The sequence below is a fragment of the Corylus avellana genome, chromosome ca6 (genome assembly GCF_901000735.1).
Source record: "Corylus avellana chromosome ca6, CavTom2PMs-1.0".
NCBI lineage: Eukaryota > Viridiplantae > Streptophyta > Magnoliopsida > Fagales > Betulaceae > Corylus > Corylus avellana.
In genome coordinates, this window is record NC_081546.1 from 18,475,264 (window position 1) to 18,490,912 (window position 15,649).

Consider the following 15,649-nt stretch of genomic DNA (forward strand, 5'->3'; position numbering starts at 1 on the left):
GTTATACATATGCTATGTTTTATTCAATCACAAATGCATACCGATACATCTAGCATAAAAATCTCATATTGCTTTAAAGTATCATAAAGTATCATATACAATCAAGCCATAACAATATACATATGATTTGTTCTATTCAGTCACATAGCAGCCCTCGGCCTCTCACGCTTTGTATGTATGTCTCTGATTCTCTTCGGTATGGTGCTGAGATGGGAAAGAAGGGAAAGAAATATGTTGGGTGAAGGAGCAAGAAAGGTTTCGGTGAAGAAGAGAAATAAATGTTATGGGTGATGAAAGAGGAGAAAGGAATGTTTCGTGAAAAAGAGGAGAAACAATAAAATAGAAAAAGTAACATTGCTTTAATACTAGAATACTCATTCAGTGAGCTACAGTAACAATCTAGATGTAAAAGTTTACTTTGACAACATTTTCATTTTATAGTATCAGTTGGAGAAGAAAAATAACCCATAATGGGCCATTTTGAACATCCGCTGGAGATGCTCTAAGAGAAGTTTGCCAAAAGAGGGGTAAAAAATTGTTGGTTTTGATTTCAGGGGTCATGATTTAACTCAAGAGAAAAACTTTGACAATTTTTTTGGTTAGATAGGGTTTTGCTTTTAACAAAAACACACTTTCTAGGTTTTCATCTATCTGCTTTTCCCATTTATCGCTTTACTCCTATTAAAAAAAAAAAAAAAAAAATTTAATAGTGCACTCGTCATACGTCCATTCCGCCACAATTGAGCTATTCAATGTTCGTTGTGTCACTTGTGCCACATCATCCATCCAAATCACCATTGTATGCACACATCAACTCTACACATGCAAAAAAACTCCACATTAATAGTCAAACATGTTGTTTTACTCCTTCCAAATTATAAAGCTTTCGTTGAGCGAAAATTCACGTCCTTTTTTTTTCCCCAAAAAGCGAACCCTAGCTGTATTGATTCCCTCATATTCGTTCAAGATCTTGAAGGAGGAAAGTCTTCTTCCTTCGAAATGGCAACTCCATGCATATCGAGTTTCGAAGCAAAATAAATACTACAAATTAAAAATGGGTGTTGAATATAATTGCGCATTATTGTTGTAATGATTCTGAGATAACCTAAATGAATTAAAACCTTAGAGATTTGATATGCGACTTTAATGGCGCATTAATCTCCTCGAGCAATTTTTGAAAATTGAGGCTAGTAATGTTAGTGTAAAACTGCCTTAAACTATCGTTATTGTGAAAGGACAGAAATTTCTTAAACCATCATTGTTGTGAAAGGACAAAAATTTCTTCCAAACCAGTTTGAAGAAAATTTCCTTCAACCTAGTCTAACAAGTGTCAAGTGTCATCTTCACATATTTTCTTTAATATTTTAACAGTCATTTATTGTCATTTCACTAATTTAGGGGATCTAGATCTTCTCCGGTCCAAAATGGACCAAAGAGTACCCCGTTCATGGTTAGGATTTCTAGGGCCACAAATGGGATACGTGTCATACTAATTAAAAATAATATTAAAATATTATTTAGAATTAAATAATAATAATAACAATAATAATGAAGTGGCTGACCACCCCATATTGGCCATAGGGCCGGCCACCTCCAATGGCCAAATAAAATAAAAAAAATAAAAAAAATACTAGGTTCGCCTTTAAGGGTGGTTCGACCACCCCCAAGGGCCATGGGGTGGCTTCGGCCGCCCCAAACCAGGACAAAAATGGGGTGGCCGACCACCCCCTATGGCCAAGATGGCCACCCCATTATTTTTCTTTTATTATTATTTTTTATTCTAAATAATATTTTATTATTATTTTTAATTAATGGGACACGTGTCCCATTTGTGGCCCTAAGATTTCTTCTTAGAAATCTTAGTCATGAACTAGATACTTTCCGGTCCAAAATGGACTGGAGAGTGATGATCCTAATTTAAGAACCCAAACATTAATTTTTTAAAAAACTCAAAAATATTAAATGATACTTATCACTTATTAGAGTAGATTAAAAGAAGTTTGGAGAAAATTTATGTCCGTCGTGAAAACCTCAAAAAATTTGTGATTGAAACTGTTATTGTGTGTAGGCAGCATGCAGTACAATTTTCATAGAAATTAAGGGAATTAACTGACATATGGAGTTAAATCACTATTACTTATATTTTTCTCCTTGTTGGTCCAAAACAAAATACTTTGTACAATAAACAAAAGTGTACAAACATCTTCACATACACAATATAATATATAACTATTTTTTTCCTTGTTGGTCCAAAACAAAATACTTTGTACAATAAACAAAAGTGTACAGACATCTTCAAATACACAATATAATATATAACTACTCCCCCGTCTCAATTTAAGTATGTTATTTATCATTTGGACGTTACAAACTAACTTTTTACTTCTCTGAAAATACAAATTATTTACTCTGGTATTTCTTAAACTACCCTCACCCTTTTGAAAGAAAAGAAAAAGAAAAAACAAAATTCTTCTTAAAAATCATGCACTCTAAGATACAAGTACAACGAATGACATTTTAGAAACCTTGTTTTTTCTTTTAAGCTTTTACTTTTCATTTAAAACTAGACAATAATTTTGAGACTGGGGGAGCATATAAGATATTCACAAAAGAGGATGCAAATGTTGAACAGGGTACGTACAAAAAGGAAACCCCATAATAAGCACACTATCCCTCCCATCAAACGAAGTGGAGACTCTTAGATCTTCGCGACCTGATGCAATCGGATCGCGCCCACCCGATTTTCTGGTTCACATTGTCGTATACGACCAGTTGCCCGCGCATTGAGATGTCTGCAGAGGCCATATTAGTTAGTGAACAATTGGCAAGAAAGGGGAAAGGGGGAAGTTTGGGGGGTGCTAAACCAACCAGAAAACAGAGAATTCTGTAGTAACACCTTTATCCAATAAAAAAAATTGAATCTGACAAATTATTAAGACCTTAGAGAATATAACTCAGAAGACCCAGGCTTGGTTTTCATGCGTTAGACAGAACATACCTCCAAGTATAATTGTTGATCCATCATGTACTTTGCTTCCATCAAGGATACCCAGGCACACATTGCCTTTGTTCTACAAAATTAGGAGTCTTGTTTATCAAATACTTGAACACTGTAGAATAAAATCTGATGTAAAAGGACTAAAAATACTTACATTAATGATCAAGTAGCTCTCTGGAGGAATTTGAAACTTTGTGGAAACAATCCACCATTTGCTCCCAAACTGAAGGGTTAAAGTCTTAAAGAAATGCTGAACATCCATCACAGATCTGCAAACATATGGGTGTGGCTTTTATAACTTAGCATCCATCTTGATTGAGAAAGCCTCCAAAGTAAGGTGCAATTGAGGCAAGAGAATACTAATATTAACCATATGTTTTGCATGATATCAGGCTTGTTTCACATGAGGTAACAGAGAGAAAGGGGAATGAGTGGATGCAGTTCAAAGTTACAACGAACCTAAGCTATACGTTGAGGCCATTTTCTCGTCTACGAATGGAGGGAATAGCTTATGGACAAGTAACTCCACGCAGACACCTTTCCCTTTTTTTCTTAATAAAATCGAGGAAACTTATTCCAATCATTTTAATTTAAGTAATGGCCTTTTTCTTACATCACATCAGCTGCTCAATTGTCAGATTTCAGTTGGAAGTTCATATTTTTGTCAAATTTCTACATGATTTTCTGTTAATCAAATAATCAATGCAATCTTTGTCTATAATCTTCTAAAATATTCCAAATTTGAGAAACAAGACAGCCAATATATTAGCAGTATTCCCCTGTTCAGGGAAACAAAAAGTAAAAAGTATATTTAGTTACTATGAGACAAAAGAAAAAAGATTGGGATAGGGAGTAAGATGAGAGATAGCTTTGAAAAAAGTGCCTCCCAGTCTGCCCAAAAAGTGTCTAAACTGATAGTAATAATAATGATAATGATAATAATAAGATATGTACGAGTTATCAAAAAGTATTATTATTATTTACTTCCATCAACTCTCAACTGAAATTTTTCTGTGTAACATAATATACAAAACATCATACAACTCGGTGCTAAATCGTTCAGTGAAAAAACTAAAAGACTCATCATTTTAAAATTGATACCCTATAGGGCATCAATATTTAAACCTAATAAGTGAAGTAGCAGCCCAGGAAAAAAAAACATAAAAAATTCAAGTAGCCAACAAGTTTTACAAACCAACCATTATGGCAACTCCCCCCTCCCTCCAAATGCCTTGGCATTACAAAACCAAAACCCTTCTAGGCTACAAAAATCAAACCCAAAGAGCGAAAAGTTTTAGGGTTAAATATACTTTAGCCATCTCAATTAACAACCATTTTTTATAAAGCCTCACGCACTTACAAGCCTATATCTTTAATGTCCAAAAACTGACAGATGGGTGTAGATTGCATCAAATTAAAAGTTTGGGGGGTGAAATTGAGACATTTTGAAATTTGGGGGAGTCTTTTCAAATTGCATGGTAGTTCAGGAGTCCTTTGTAAAGTTTCTCTTATAATTTTTTATTGATTAATAATTTTAAGGGATAAATTTGGTTTTTTAAGTGTCAAACAAGGGTATTTTTAGAATACTTTGGTTAAATATGATTTTTCCATCCAAACAGATGGTCAACGCTAATGGAGGGTCTTAATTACAACAAAATAGTAGTTTGATGAACCTAAGTATCAAAACTGTCCATTCATGGTGCTTTATCAAAAACAGATGTTAGTTGAAGGGATTAAAGTATATTTAACCCAAAGTTTTTTTTTTTTTTTTTTTTTTTTGATAAGTGGGTTTAACCCAAAGTTTTAATATTAAAGTAACTGACTATTTTCTAGCAATAATGCAAAAGCCCTCACAAGAAAATACTTTGGAAGGTGTTGGCAACAAATGCACCTTTTTGACATTTTCTGATGGTTTTGTTACAAAAGTAGTGGGTATTTAGTATATTTTCTCAATTTTATGGAATCTGCATTCATGGTGAAGGATTTGGGGAAATTTTATTTAACCCCCCTGAACTTTTATCATTTTAAACTCTCAATTTAGTAGTGTATTGAACTTCCAGTTTTTTGCAATGCCACCCCTCCATTCGGATTTTCTGTTAAATCTTGTCAAAATTCCTAAAATACCTCTATTTTTTTATTATAAAAAATAAAACAAAAAATTGCAAAGATCCAGGTATTGGTTAGGATTTAACGAAATTTGTAAAAATACCTAAGCACGAATCTTTGCAATTTTTTTTTTTATAAAAAATGAGTATTTTGAAAATTTTGACAAGATTTAATAGAAAATCCTAATGGAGGGAGGATATTGCAAAAAATTGAAAGTTCGATACCTAAATTGAAAATTTTTGAACTTCAGGGGGGTAATTTCAAAACGCGTGGAAGTTCAAGAGGGTTTTGTGAAGTTTCCCCAAAAGAATTTAACAGAGTACTAGTAGTGGTGATGGTGGTGGTGAAGACATAGTGGTGTGCTAGCAATTGTGCAGATGCTAGCAATGAAAAAGGTGTGAGAACATTGAAGTTGATGCCGCCATCAATTCAAATGGTTGTCGTGTAGGCTGAGAACAGTGGAACTTGGAAGAGATGGCTAAGGTGGAGTAAAGAAAATTTCAATGTTACATCTATTTTATCATAAGTTGGTTATATTGGTGACAGCAGAATAGAGAAAAGTAGAACTCCACTTTGGGTGCTTTTTTTCTTTCTTTTTTTATTTTCAGTAAATGCGTATGTTCTTTCCTTTTAAATTATTCAGATATGCACACCAAATGCACTTTTTCTTCTTCTCAATTTTAATGGAAGGAACCAACATAAAGTTAGAGTCTTTGATAACTTGGTTAAGAGAATGCCAAAAAGATAAATTAAGCTATGGAGAAAATAATTAAGCTTGACCAGGTGCAGCCCAATCAACCACACTTGCTGTCGTACCTGATTGGGAATTTAGCTCGCCAACAAACAGGCAATGTTGGATCTGATGTATCTTGGATGAGTCCTAACCCATTAACTTCTTCAAGCTGCATCAATGGGTAACAAGTAATCAGTACTGTCAGTGGAGTTGCCACGTAATAAGAAATTCTAGATCTTCCCAGGAGGCTGTGGATGAAACACTTACAGAAGCAACTAAATCAGAATATGCTTGTTGCGTAAAATATGTAAAAGAACTGCCACTATCAAAAACTACACGTCCTGCTCTTCTGTCTGTCACACCTAATTTGAGAAGACTGCTTCCGTAATTCATTCTCACAATCTCTGTATGATAAGAATCTCTGAATAGGAAAGCATGGAAGAAGAGAAAATCAAAAGTGATGCAGAATAAGATTGCATGGTAAGGCATAGAAGGTATTTAGGAAAATAAGAAGAAGAATCGTTCATATTTTAAAGATCTAAGAGGCATGTTTATAAAGATTGTCACAAATTACAGGGGTAAATCTCACAACTGCATTAGAGTTTCAAAAAATTGGTCAATACAGGATTGAGCTAACAAATCATATTAACACTAGCGTAGATGAACTTTTGCCCTGACACTAGACTCAGAACATTATATCTTCTATTATATTGCATTTACATCACAGGAATAAGACATTTCTTTTCCAGCTAAAGCACAAGATATAAAAAATAAAAAAAGAACAATCAATCATATATTATAAATATTATATTGGAACTGAAGACAATAGAAAATCAACATTTATTAGAAAAAAAAAAAAATTGAATGTCAAATATATTCTAAGGAAAACTACATTTACCCCTTCTAACTACCATCATTTTTGCATCGCCCCCCCGGCCACCCTACCCCCTTCCAGCGATCTACATTGGAGTTGCAATGTCCCCTTTTACAACCGAAAATGACAAAGATTCCCTTCATAAGTCAGTTTTTATCTTTTTTTTTTTTTTTGTCATGTTGAGTCACGAAAGGGAGACATTGCAAAAATGATGGTAGTTAAAGAGGGGTAAATATAGTTAACCCTATATTCTATTAGTGATAGAAAGAAGCGAGGAATGGGGAAGAGATGTTTACTTACATGGAAGGGCTATTAAGCATAGGGACCCATGACATACCCCACTGCGGTACAATATCATCACCTAAGAACATATATCCACCAACTGCATCAGCGGTAAGACAATGACCAACCACATTGTTAATGATTCCCTTGCTTGCCAACTGGGAAGGTAAGCTAACTTTAGCTCTGCTTAGCGCCAGGATTCCATCAGTCTTTGCCAGTGTATTTAAAAGTAATCCTTGCTGATCATATGCACACCTTACAGACAAAAAACAAATGCATAAATCAGCATTTTGGTGTTAAATTAAACACTTCAAAGACTCATCAAAAAATTAAACACTTCTAAGGAAATTCAGAGTTTGGGGATGGGAGGGAGAAAAAATAGAAAAGCATTACCCAAAAGCAACATTTAAATTGGTCCATGATCCATTTGCCATCATTAGATGAAGCTCATCTCTAGCAAGAACCCCCATAGAGGAGCTTTTATCTGCATATTGAATCTCATAGTCACATTGTTGGCAACTTTCACAATATCCAGCCTCATGATTTCTATTAACTTCCATGCACAAGAAGTCCTTGGAAGGTACTATGTTGCCTCTTGTTGGCTTGTACAAACCATTTGGTCCCTGCATTAACTATATCCATTAGAATAAAGATAATGTGTAGCTCAACAATTTAATTAAAGGTTGAGATATCATTATCTTTGATCGTTGGCTGATTTCTAAGATGGCATACTTGTTTAAGAGCCTTTTTTTTATTATTAATTTTTTTATTTTTTTTATTTTTTATTTTTATTTTTATGCCAAACAGTTAAAAAGAGTTGTAAAGATAATTCCCTTAAGTCAGATCCAGGGTTGATTGAAAACTTCCAAACTTGTTCTTTAACCTCCCAATCGATAACCAAATAAAATTAACAAAAGAAAAGAAAAGAAAAAAAAGAGTACTGTATTAAGACATGCAAGAAGAAGAAATTATTTACCACAGTGCATCAAAATGGAATTACAACCTAAAATCCCACAAGATAAGAGCAGGGAGAAGGAGATAATGTTAAAAGAAGCAGCATATGTATCATATATTGATTTATTCACTTAATACAAAGCATTTTTCAGAAAAGACATGCAAGATTAATGTAACAAATTCCAATTATCTATTGAACATCGATTAGATATGAATGAAAACCAGGGGATACAGTAGACACATACAGAAGAAGTTTGGAAAACCCATTAACTGAATAACCAATCATAATTAGGCATTACCTTAGCGCAGCTAGTGCAAGGAGCATCACACTGTATCCACGTTAAGTCACTCCCCGTATCCATGTCAAGAAAATAACGCTTTGGAGGACTACCAACAAGTATGTATGTGTAGTACAATCTGTATGTATAAGAAAATTTTTGTTAGCATCAGGAGCAGCATGACCACATACTATACGGCAATTGAAGTCAGAGTCATGATGACAAGGCTGTGATGAGTTATCCAGCAACAATGGCTTGTTTAAGTTTAAAGGAGAGGAACACGTATGAACTCCCCCACCCATTTTATAATCAGTGGATTATGAACTCCCCAAGTACTCAGGCACCAAATCATATTTCTCATCAGTTTCGGATCAAGGACTGCAATGCCCCAGAAGGCCAAATCCCACTTTTGGTGGGTAGATTGTGAAAGCATTGCATGGGTACTAAATTCTACATTAGTAAATTGAGCTTTATAAGTGATTTTGGAGAGCTTCACTGGTTCTTTTGAAGATCAATTGGTTCATAACTAGTGGTTTTGAAGACAAAGGGATGTAGCTTGCCACACAAAAACAAGAGATAAAAGTCAATTGTTATATAACGTAGTTTTCCAATGATTCCTTTTTAGCTCTATTTACTTTATTCCCCAAAAAAGCACCTTTCCCTCTCCATGACTCATAATATAATTTTAAAGGCAGTAATTAAAGAAAGCAACAAGATCCATCCATACCCATCTGGATATATATTGCCTCTGACAGGTAAAACGGAAGTGGAATCAACTTTTGCCTTGGAAGCAAAAAATTTCTTGTGGGATTCCCTCGCATCCTCAATTGGAGAAACCATATCCCCTTTATCAATACCCACAAGCCTCCCCAACTTCAGCTTCACATTTATCTGTGGAGTCCCCGATTTTGGGTACAAAGGAAAGATAAACGACGTGGGTCCATGATCATCTTCTGAGCGGCGGGATTCTCGGAGGGGCTGAGAAGATACAGAACTATAAAGGGCAAGAGCGAAAAGAGAGATACCCAGAAAGCCCAAGAGCTTTCTTGGGGTGACAAGGAAGGCTCCGCTGATCGAGAATGAAAGTTGACTCGGAGGGTTTGCAGGTGGGAGAGGAGCGCGTTGTGGGTGGTTGTTTTGATGGTTTTCTTGTTGGTGATGGGTTTGGGATTGGGGAGCGTTGGAGAGAGTGAAGGCAGTGATGGTTTTGCCAAGTGAGGGGTTGTCTGGTGGTGGAAGAGTGATTATGACAACCCCTTTAATTGGTTGGGGAGCCTCATCAGAATCCATGGCTAAAGAAGAAGCTAAGGATCAGGAGGGAGTGTGAGAGAGTTCGTACAAGTAGAGGCAGGAGAGGACTCAAGGTTGTTCTCCTATTCTTTTTCGATCTCCATAGTACCTGAGCTTGCCTCAAAGACTAGACTCTCTCTCTCTCTCTCTCTCTCTCTCAGAGTCAGTCAATGGCTCCAATGCATAGGAGCTAGAAGACTTTGGGGTAAACGGGGAAGGATCCAGGAACCTGTCAAGAGCAAGGAAACCGCCAAGTACGCAAAAGAGATAAAGCTGTATAGGGTAGAGCTATGCTATAAGCCTATAAGCTTCAATTTTCTTGATTACTCGGCAAATTTTAAAATTATTATTGAGTTTAAAAGGGTTATTATTAAATTCTAATATACTAGTAATTTAAAAAATTACATCAAATTTAAGATGACTTGATTTTTATGTTATAATTATAAGAGTAAATTGAAACTGCTAAATCAATGTTACCGAATAGTTATGGAATAAAAATATAGTTTATAACATTGCTTGTAGGCAAAAAAATATTAAGTATTGCTATTCTTCACCCTAATTTGTTTTATCATTCATTTCACGTGTTGAAATTACAAATTTTAAGGGTGTTTATTTGGATTTTGTAAGTGATTGAAATGAGAAATTACTTAAAACACATTAGCATTTTCAATAGTTTGTCTTTTAATTTTTTTAAGTGATTGCGATAAGAAACTATTTAAAGTATATAATGGTGCGATAGGACAAGAATCCTCTTTATTTCAAATAAAATGAATAGCACCTATTTCAACTTTAGGATTTAAAGTTGATATAAAACTTTCAATTCCACCCTTTAATTCAAATCTTCTATGATTAGAACAATAAAACTATATGGGAGTCATGCCACTAAAATTACTAGGGAGATAATTTTTTGGTTGGCATAAAAATGACTTGTCAATTTTGAAACTTTTCTTTATACTTTTTAAGTAAATTGGAAATGTTAATTAAAAAAAAAAAATTAAAATTAAAAAAAAAAAAAAAAAAAGATCTCTCACTCCCATCTGCGTTGAGTTCATTCTAAATTTTCAGCCAATGACCATTGACCCATATTCCGTTTTTTACTCTGTTCTAAATTTCTCTGTCGCAGTCAATTTATTTATTTATTTATTTTTTTAGTCCTCGACATAATTCTGTTTTTTACCGTGTTTTAAAGGAGTAACAAAGTCAGCGAGGGCTTGGCTGCTCAGTTAGCTACTTCCTTAGCTGCACCCCTTCAGATTGGCCTTTTTGCCCTTGAAGGGGATACCAAGTTGTGTGAAATTCATTTTAAATTTCCAGCCAATGAGGATTGCCCAAATTATCTGATGTAAGAAGAATCGGGCATTTTAACTTAATGTTTTGTGAGCAGATTTCAAATTTCATAATTATTTTACTAATTTAAATTTAAATAAAACAAATGAAAAGTGGACAAACGACAGAGTAACACGGGTTGAAAACAAAGAGAAGTAACGCATCTGAAGAATTTTGAAATCCAGATAGGAAAACAAACCAACGGCTGCAGCTGCTATGGTTAGCACATTGCCTGGCCTTTTTAGACATGATGGGACCATCCGTTACGGGCATCACGTTCTGCAGCAGGTTACATAAGCCTGTTGATGACATTACCGTTGACATCACCGAGATCATTGGTATGAAAAGTACCATAACTCTCGAGTGCCATGGCGGCACCAAATAGCTTGACCACATTTTTCCCGGAGATGTTCTAGCTACCACAAGATATTTGGTAAAGTTTGGAATAAGCATAACCATTGACACAGCAATATTGGTTGTGAGTGGAAAAGGCATGTATTGGCAGCGTCCAAATCCACAAATTGCTCAAACCCGAGCCCTGTTATAACTTCTTTCTACACAGATCCCATTTACCTAATTTGCAGCTTGAGGGAAGAAAATAGCATTCTGCAGATGTACCATCATAACCTCTGCGAGATTTTTAGTTGGATCTTGAGATATGGTGTACATGGCATATCAATCAAAAGAAAAGAAAATGTCCTAGGAAAAAAATATTCTGGCACCTCAAGTAAGATATTACATACATCTGTATATCATCTTAACTTCCAAATTGGCCAGCAAAACAAAAAAAAAAAAGAAAGAAAAGAAAAGCAAAAGTAAAAGTAAAAGTAAAGAAAAAAAAATCAATGACCTAAATCAACCTAGGTAGACATCATGACCTGATCACTTGACTGTAGTGCTTGGGTGGCAAAGAACCTGACATCAACGTCCGGATCCTCACTAAGTTCGACCAGACACGGACGGACTGTCTTCTCAACCACCTGCATTGTTCACAAAGCATCCCAATCAGTAGTCCCATCAGCATATGCTCACGAAACAGTATTGCACTTTCTTTTCCAGACAATCAATCATTATTGGACAAAATGGGTGGGATAAAAGGATGTCCACCAGAGATTTGCCTTGTCTCCATCGCCAAAAAAGAAGGGGGGCGAGGGACATTTGCAAAGACATCCTTACCCAGAAATCCTAATTGTATCTGACCATATGATATGTTATCCTAATTGTATCACCATATGATACAACATATTGCATTTTCTTTCACCTATCATTTTTAGAGCTGGATGGAGAATTATCTTTAAGAACCATAATATCCTAAACAGTTCCAAAATCACACCAGTTCTCAATTTTATACATGTTCTCTTTGCTATATCACGCCTTGCTCAATGTCGTTATCATCTATTTTCTGACTCAGAAATGTTATGTAAATCGAAAGCGAGTTACTTACAGACTGATCAACTATGGGAATAAGTGACTGCAAGACTTTAGCCACATTGAACTTGATGTTGGGAACCCTGCAAGGCGCAATTGTCAACACGGCAGTCCAAGTTATAATAAACAGAAAGAAAGACGTTCACAGCCAAGCTTCAGAATCTATTGACTTTACCTATCTTTTGAAGCGTTAATGACCACAGGCAGAAGTTTGGAACAAGTAATTTCTGGGCCCATTACAGGAGCAAGTAGAGAAATTGCATGTAGAATGGTCATCCGGTACAGATAGTGTTGGTTATTAATCATGTCTAAGACCTGTAAGAGAATATCCAAGCTATTTGAGAAAAAAAAAAAAAAAAAGCAGCACATACACCAAAGATATGTTCAGATGTGAGTATGTTATGTTAACCACTCCCAGCAGTTCAGAGTGGGAGAATAGTCTTACATAGTTTCTTTTAGCTCAATTTCATAATTATTTACGTAATTTGAGAGAAGCAACAAGTCCCCCAAAGCTGACAGAACAATAAAAAGCTCAAATTTGGAACAAAGGAATTGTTGGTGAGAGTCTCTCTGCTCTCCTTCCACAAGCACACCTCTAGGGAGAGGCACTTCTTAGGTAACAGTGGTTGAAGTCTATGCCATCAACTCACCACAAATCCTCCCAAACAGAAGCTACCATCTGATCATATGAGAGACGTAGAATCAGAAACAAGAACAGGAAAGCGGGAGAGAGAATTTCCTAAGCAATTGACACCCCAGACCAAGAAAGCTAGTCAAGACGAGGGGAAACTGTTTTTGGATTTTCAAGTCCACAATAATGGGACTCTCTCTAGGTGGCGGGTGTCGGATATGCCATTAGGGCAGAGGCATTACTGAGCACAAAAAAGGCATCACAGATAATAAAGAACAAGGCATTGGATGGTGAGTCATTGGTTGTTAATAGGCTTTTCACGGCCATTGGAGTTGCTAAAAGAAACAGAGAACCTTACCTTCTTTTTTAGTCACATTAGAGGTTGAGGATTAGAACTGAAAGATGATTCTAGTTCCTTTTCAATGCTAGAGAACAGAGCAGTATTGCTTTGGCCTCAGTTAAAAAAAAGAAAGGTTAAGGAACTTCGGTCTTTACCAGCTTATAAATTATCTTTCGTTCAAAAAATATTTTGTTCTTAATCAAAATAAATATAAGTAAACACCAGGACAAAGAATTTAGGTACTCTAGCATGTCAATGGCATGAATTTTGACAACAAAATTCCTTTCATATACAGGATATGAAGGAATGAATATAAGCTCTGACAAGGACATATACTCTCGCATTGATTGGAATCAGAAAGACGCATCAGAGATCATTTTGAAAATCTACAATCGTAAATTTATGAAATTTTCCATGTCAAACACTTCATATGCATGTCATGCACCAACATCAATCTGAGAATTCTTTTTTGCTTTTCCTTGGGAAATGGTACCATACGATAATAATGTATCAACAGAAATCAATGCAAGTAATATGTGATCAGAAGAACCTGTGGAATTATGTGCTGCATTGCCCAATCTGGGCCAAATTCTTCTGCAAGGCGTTTCACATTATTCGCAGCTGCATCACGAATTGAGTAAACCTACAGCCAGTATCAACAGAGTTAGCGAAAATAAATTTTATACCCTATCAAGATGTTAGCCAGTCAATATTGCATGATCATGCTTGTTATTGCAAGGGTCAGACATTACAGTAATTAAATCCAATATACAAGTTTCTCATTGTTGGCCCCAACAACATATATAAATTTTACTAGAAACAAGTATACTAAAAAAAATGTGCTATGGAAACCTCAAGTGGGAGATAATTGCAGAGAAAAAGCATCTTAACGTCTAAAAAAACTTAGATAATTTTCAATCCGGCAGAATTGCAACCTAGTCTAGCTACCCTTGGGAAGGAGATATAACACTGAAAACTCAAAGGAGCAAATTGCGTTAGCAAAAAATTACAAGTGACAATGTGATGGATATCCAAGAATATTCCCACCAAATTCAGCTGGGAATGTGTATAAATTGATAGGTCCACAACCTCAATTACTAATTCTCATTAATACTTTGCAATTCCAAGAAAATAGAATTCCCCACCTACTAAAAGCAAAAGTGTTCGAAAAAGCTAACAGTAAAAATGAGGAAGATGACAATTTTGAGAATAGAAGATGGATTCACATTTAATGTAGAATTTTCTACATAAAGAGGAAACTGTTAACCAAAACAGATATAAAGATCAAGTCAAAAGCATAAGCATAAGCACGTTATATTTAGTAGTCACTAACCAAAATCTATACAAACCTTATCTTTTAGCCATTGCATGCAAAGAGCACCAAGCTTGTCATCAAAAAAGCCTACACCCAATTGACTTGCCAATAAAGGTATGTATTCTATTATTGCAAGCCGAACCCTCCAGTGTCTATCCTCTGCAAGCTCAACAATCGCTGGCAAAAGAGACTGGGACAGCAGATCAATTCCAATTACCTGTTTTAACAGTTACATTAACAAGACTTGATTAAAATTTAATACTAAATGTTTACAAACACTCTTGTGGAAACTGGTACTTTCAAGATAATTCAAGAAAGGCGGCAATAAAACAACAATTGAGTTTAAGAAACAATTATGCTGCATCAACTAAAGGATCATATTTTATAAGGCAACATCAACCTCAGTCATAACTCTAGCAGAATGAAAGGCAGAAAGGAAAATAGTGCTGCAACACCATAGTGAAGATAATCATTTACAGGGCACTGAGAGATCTGCAGGAGGAGAAAAAATCTTTCTTCTTCTTTTCCTTCATTTTATTAAGTAATATGGGGAAATATAATCATTTTCAACTTTGTTACAAATCACAGAATAACTTAAAATTTTTTAATACCAGCCACTAAATGCTAAATCGGTGAAAAATGCAAAAGAAAAAGTGTTCAATTGATCAAAATTGGAAGAAATGAACTCTTTAACACTTGAATATAGACAAAACCTGGTTAACTTGATCAAGCTTGCTGATAATATTCAGCCGGACATCGGGAAACTCGTCCTTTAAAAGAGAAAGGAAAATAGGCAACAGTTGTTCAATTGTTGCATCCTGCAAACCATCAACAGAAATTACATTATATACAAGGAAATAAACAAAATTTCACTCAAAGAAAACAGTACATTATATGGTAAAATCAAGAGAGAGAGAAACACCCTCCTCTGTTTTAATTAAATGAGAACCAAAACAAGCTATCCACACATGTCAATTCCAGTGATGCATAACATAAAATGTTAGCAATTTTGAAACAGGTATCACTAATTCATGCCATGTTCAGGAGAGAAATATTATTGATGCTCTTAAGTTTATTCCACAGCAAGAAGGCAT

General features: G+C 35.2%; 2 protein-coding genes across 2 annotated transcripts in view; both read right to left on the reverse strand.

Moving 5' to 3' along the window:
• Positions 1-2,210: 2,210 nt before the first annotated feature.
• On the reverse strand, positions 2,211-9,764 carry LOC132184979 (aspartyl protease APCB1-like). Its single transcript, XM_059598785.1, has 9 exons — positions 8,953-9,764; positions 8,247-8,364; positions 7,387-7,616; positions 7,012-7,248; positions 6,105-6,258; positions 5,921-6,006; positions 3,153-3,267; positions 2,999-3,071; positions 2,211-2,792 (listed from the first exon to the last, which is right to left on the reverse strand). Exons 1-9 carry the CDS (start codon positions 9,513-9,515, stop codon positions 2,680-2,682), a joined length of 1,689 nt encoding a protein of 562 aa, XP_059454768.1. The 5' UTR covers positions 9,516-9,764; the 3' UTR covers positions 2,211-2,679.
• Positions 9,765-11,317: 1,553 nt separating this feature from the next.
• Positions 11,318-15,649, reverse strand: part of LOC132185281 (protein phosphatase PP2A regulatory subunit A-like) — a 4,583-nt gene continuing 251 nt past the window's right edge. Inside the window, exons 2-7 of the mRNA XM_059599074.1 lie at positions 15,269-15,373; positions 14,590-14,772; positions 13,791-13,883; positions 12,445-12,584; positions 12,286-12,352; positions 11,318-11,821 (exon numbers count right to left, since the gene is read on the reverse strand). Coding sequence (XP_059455057.1) covers positions 11,702-11,821; positions 12,286-12,352; positions 12,445-12,584; positions 13,791-13,883; positions 14,590-14,772; positions 15,269-15,373 — 708 coding nt within the window. The 3' untranslated portion in view covers positions 11,318-11,701. The remainder of the gene's footprint in view (positions 11,822-12,285; positions 12,353-12,444; positions 12,585-13,790; positions 13,884-14,589; positions 14,773-15,268; positions 15,374-15,649) is intronic.

Coding starts and splice junctions, on each gene's coding strand:
- LOC132184979 (XM_059598785.1), bottom strand. CDS start 9,515: ATGGATTCTGATGAGGCTCCCCAACCAATTAAAGGGGTTGTCATAATC. Junction 6,259..7,011: donor ATGCTTAATAGCCCTTCCAT/GTAAGTAAACAT, acceptor TTTCCTATTCAG/AGATTCTTATCATACAGAGA. Junction 6,007..6,104: donor ATTCTGATTTAGTTGCTTCT/GTAAGTGTTTCA, acceptor CCATTGATGCAG/CTTGAAGAAGTTAATGGGTT.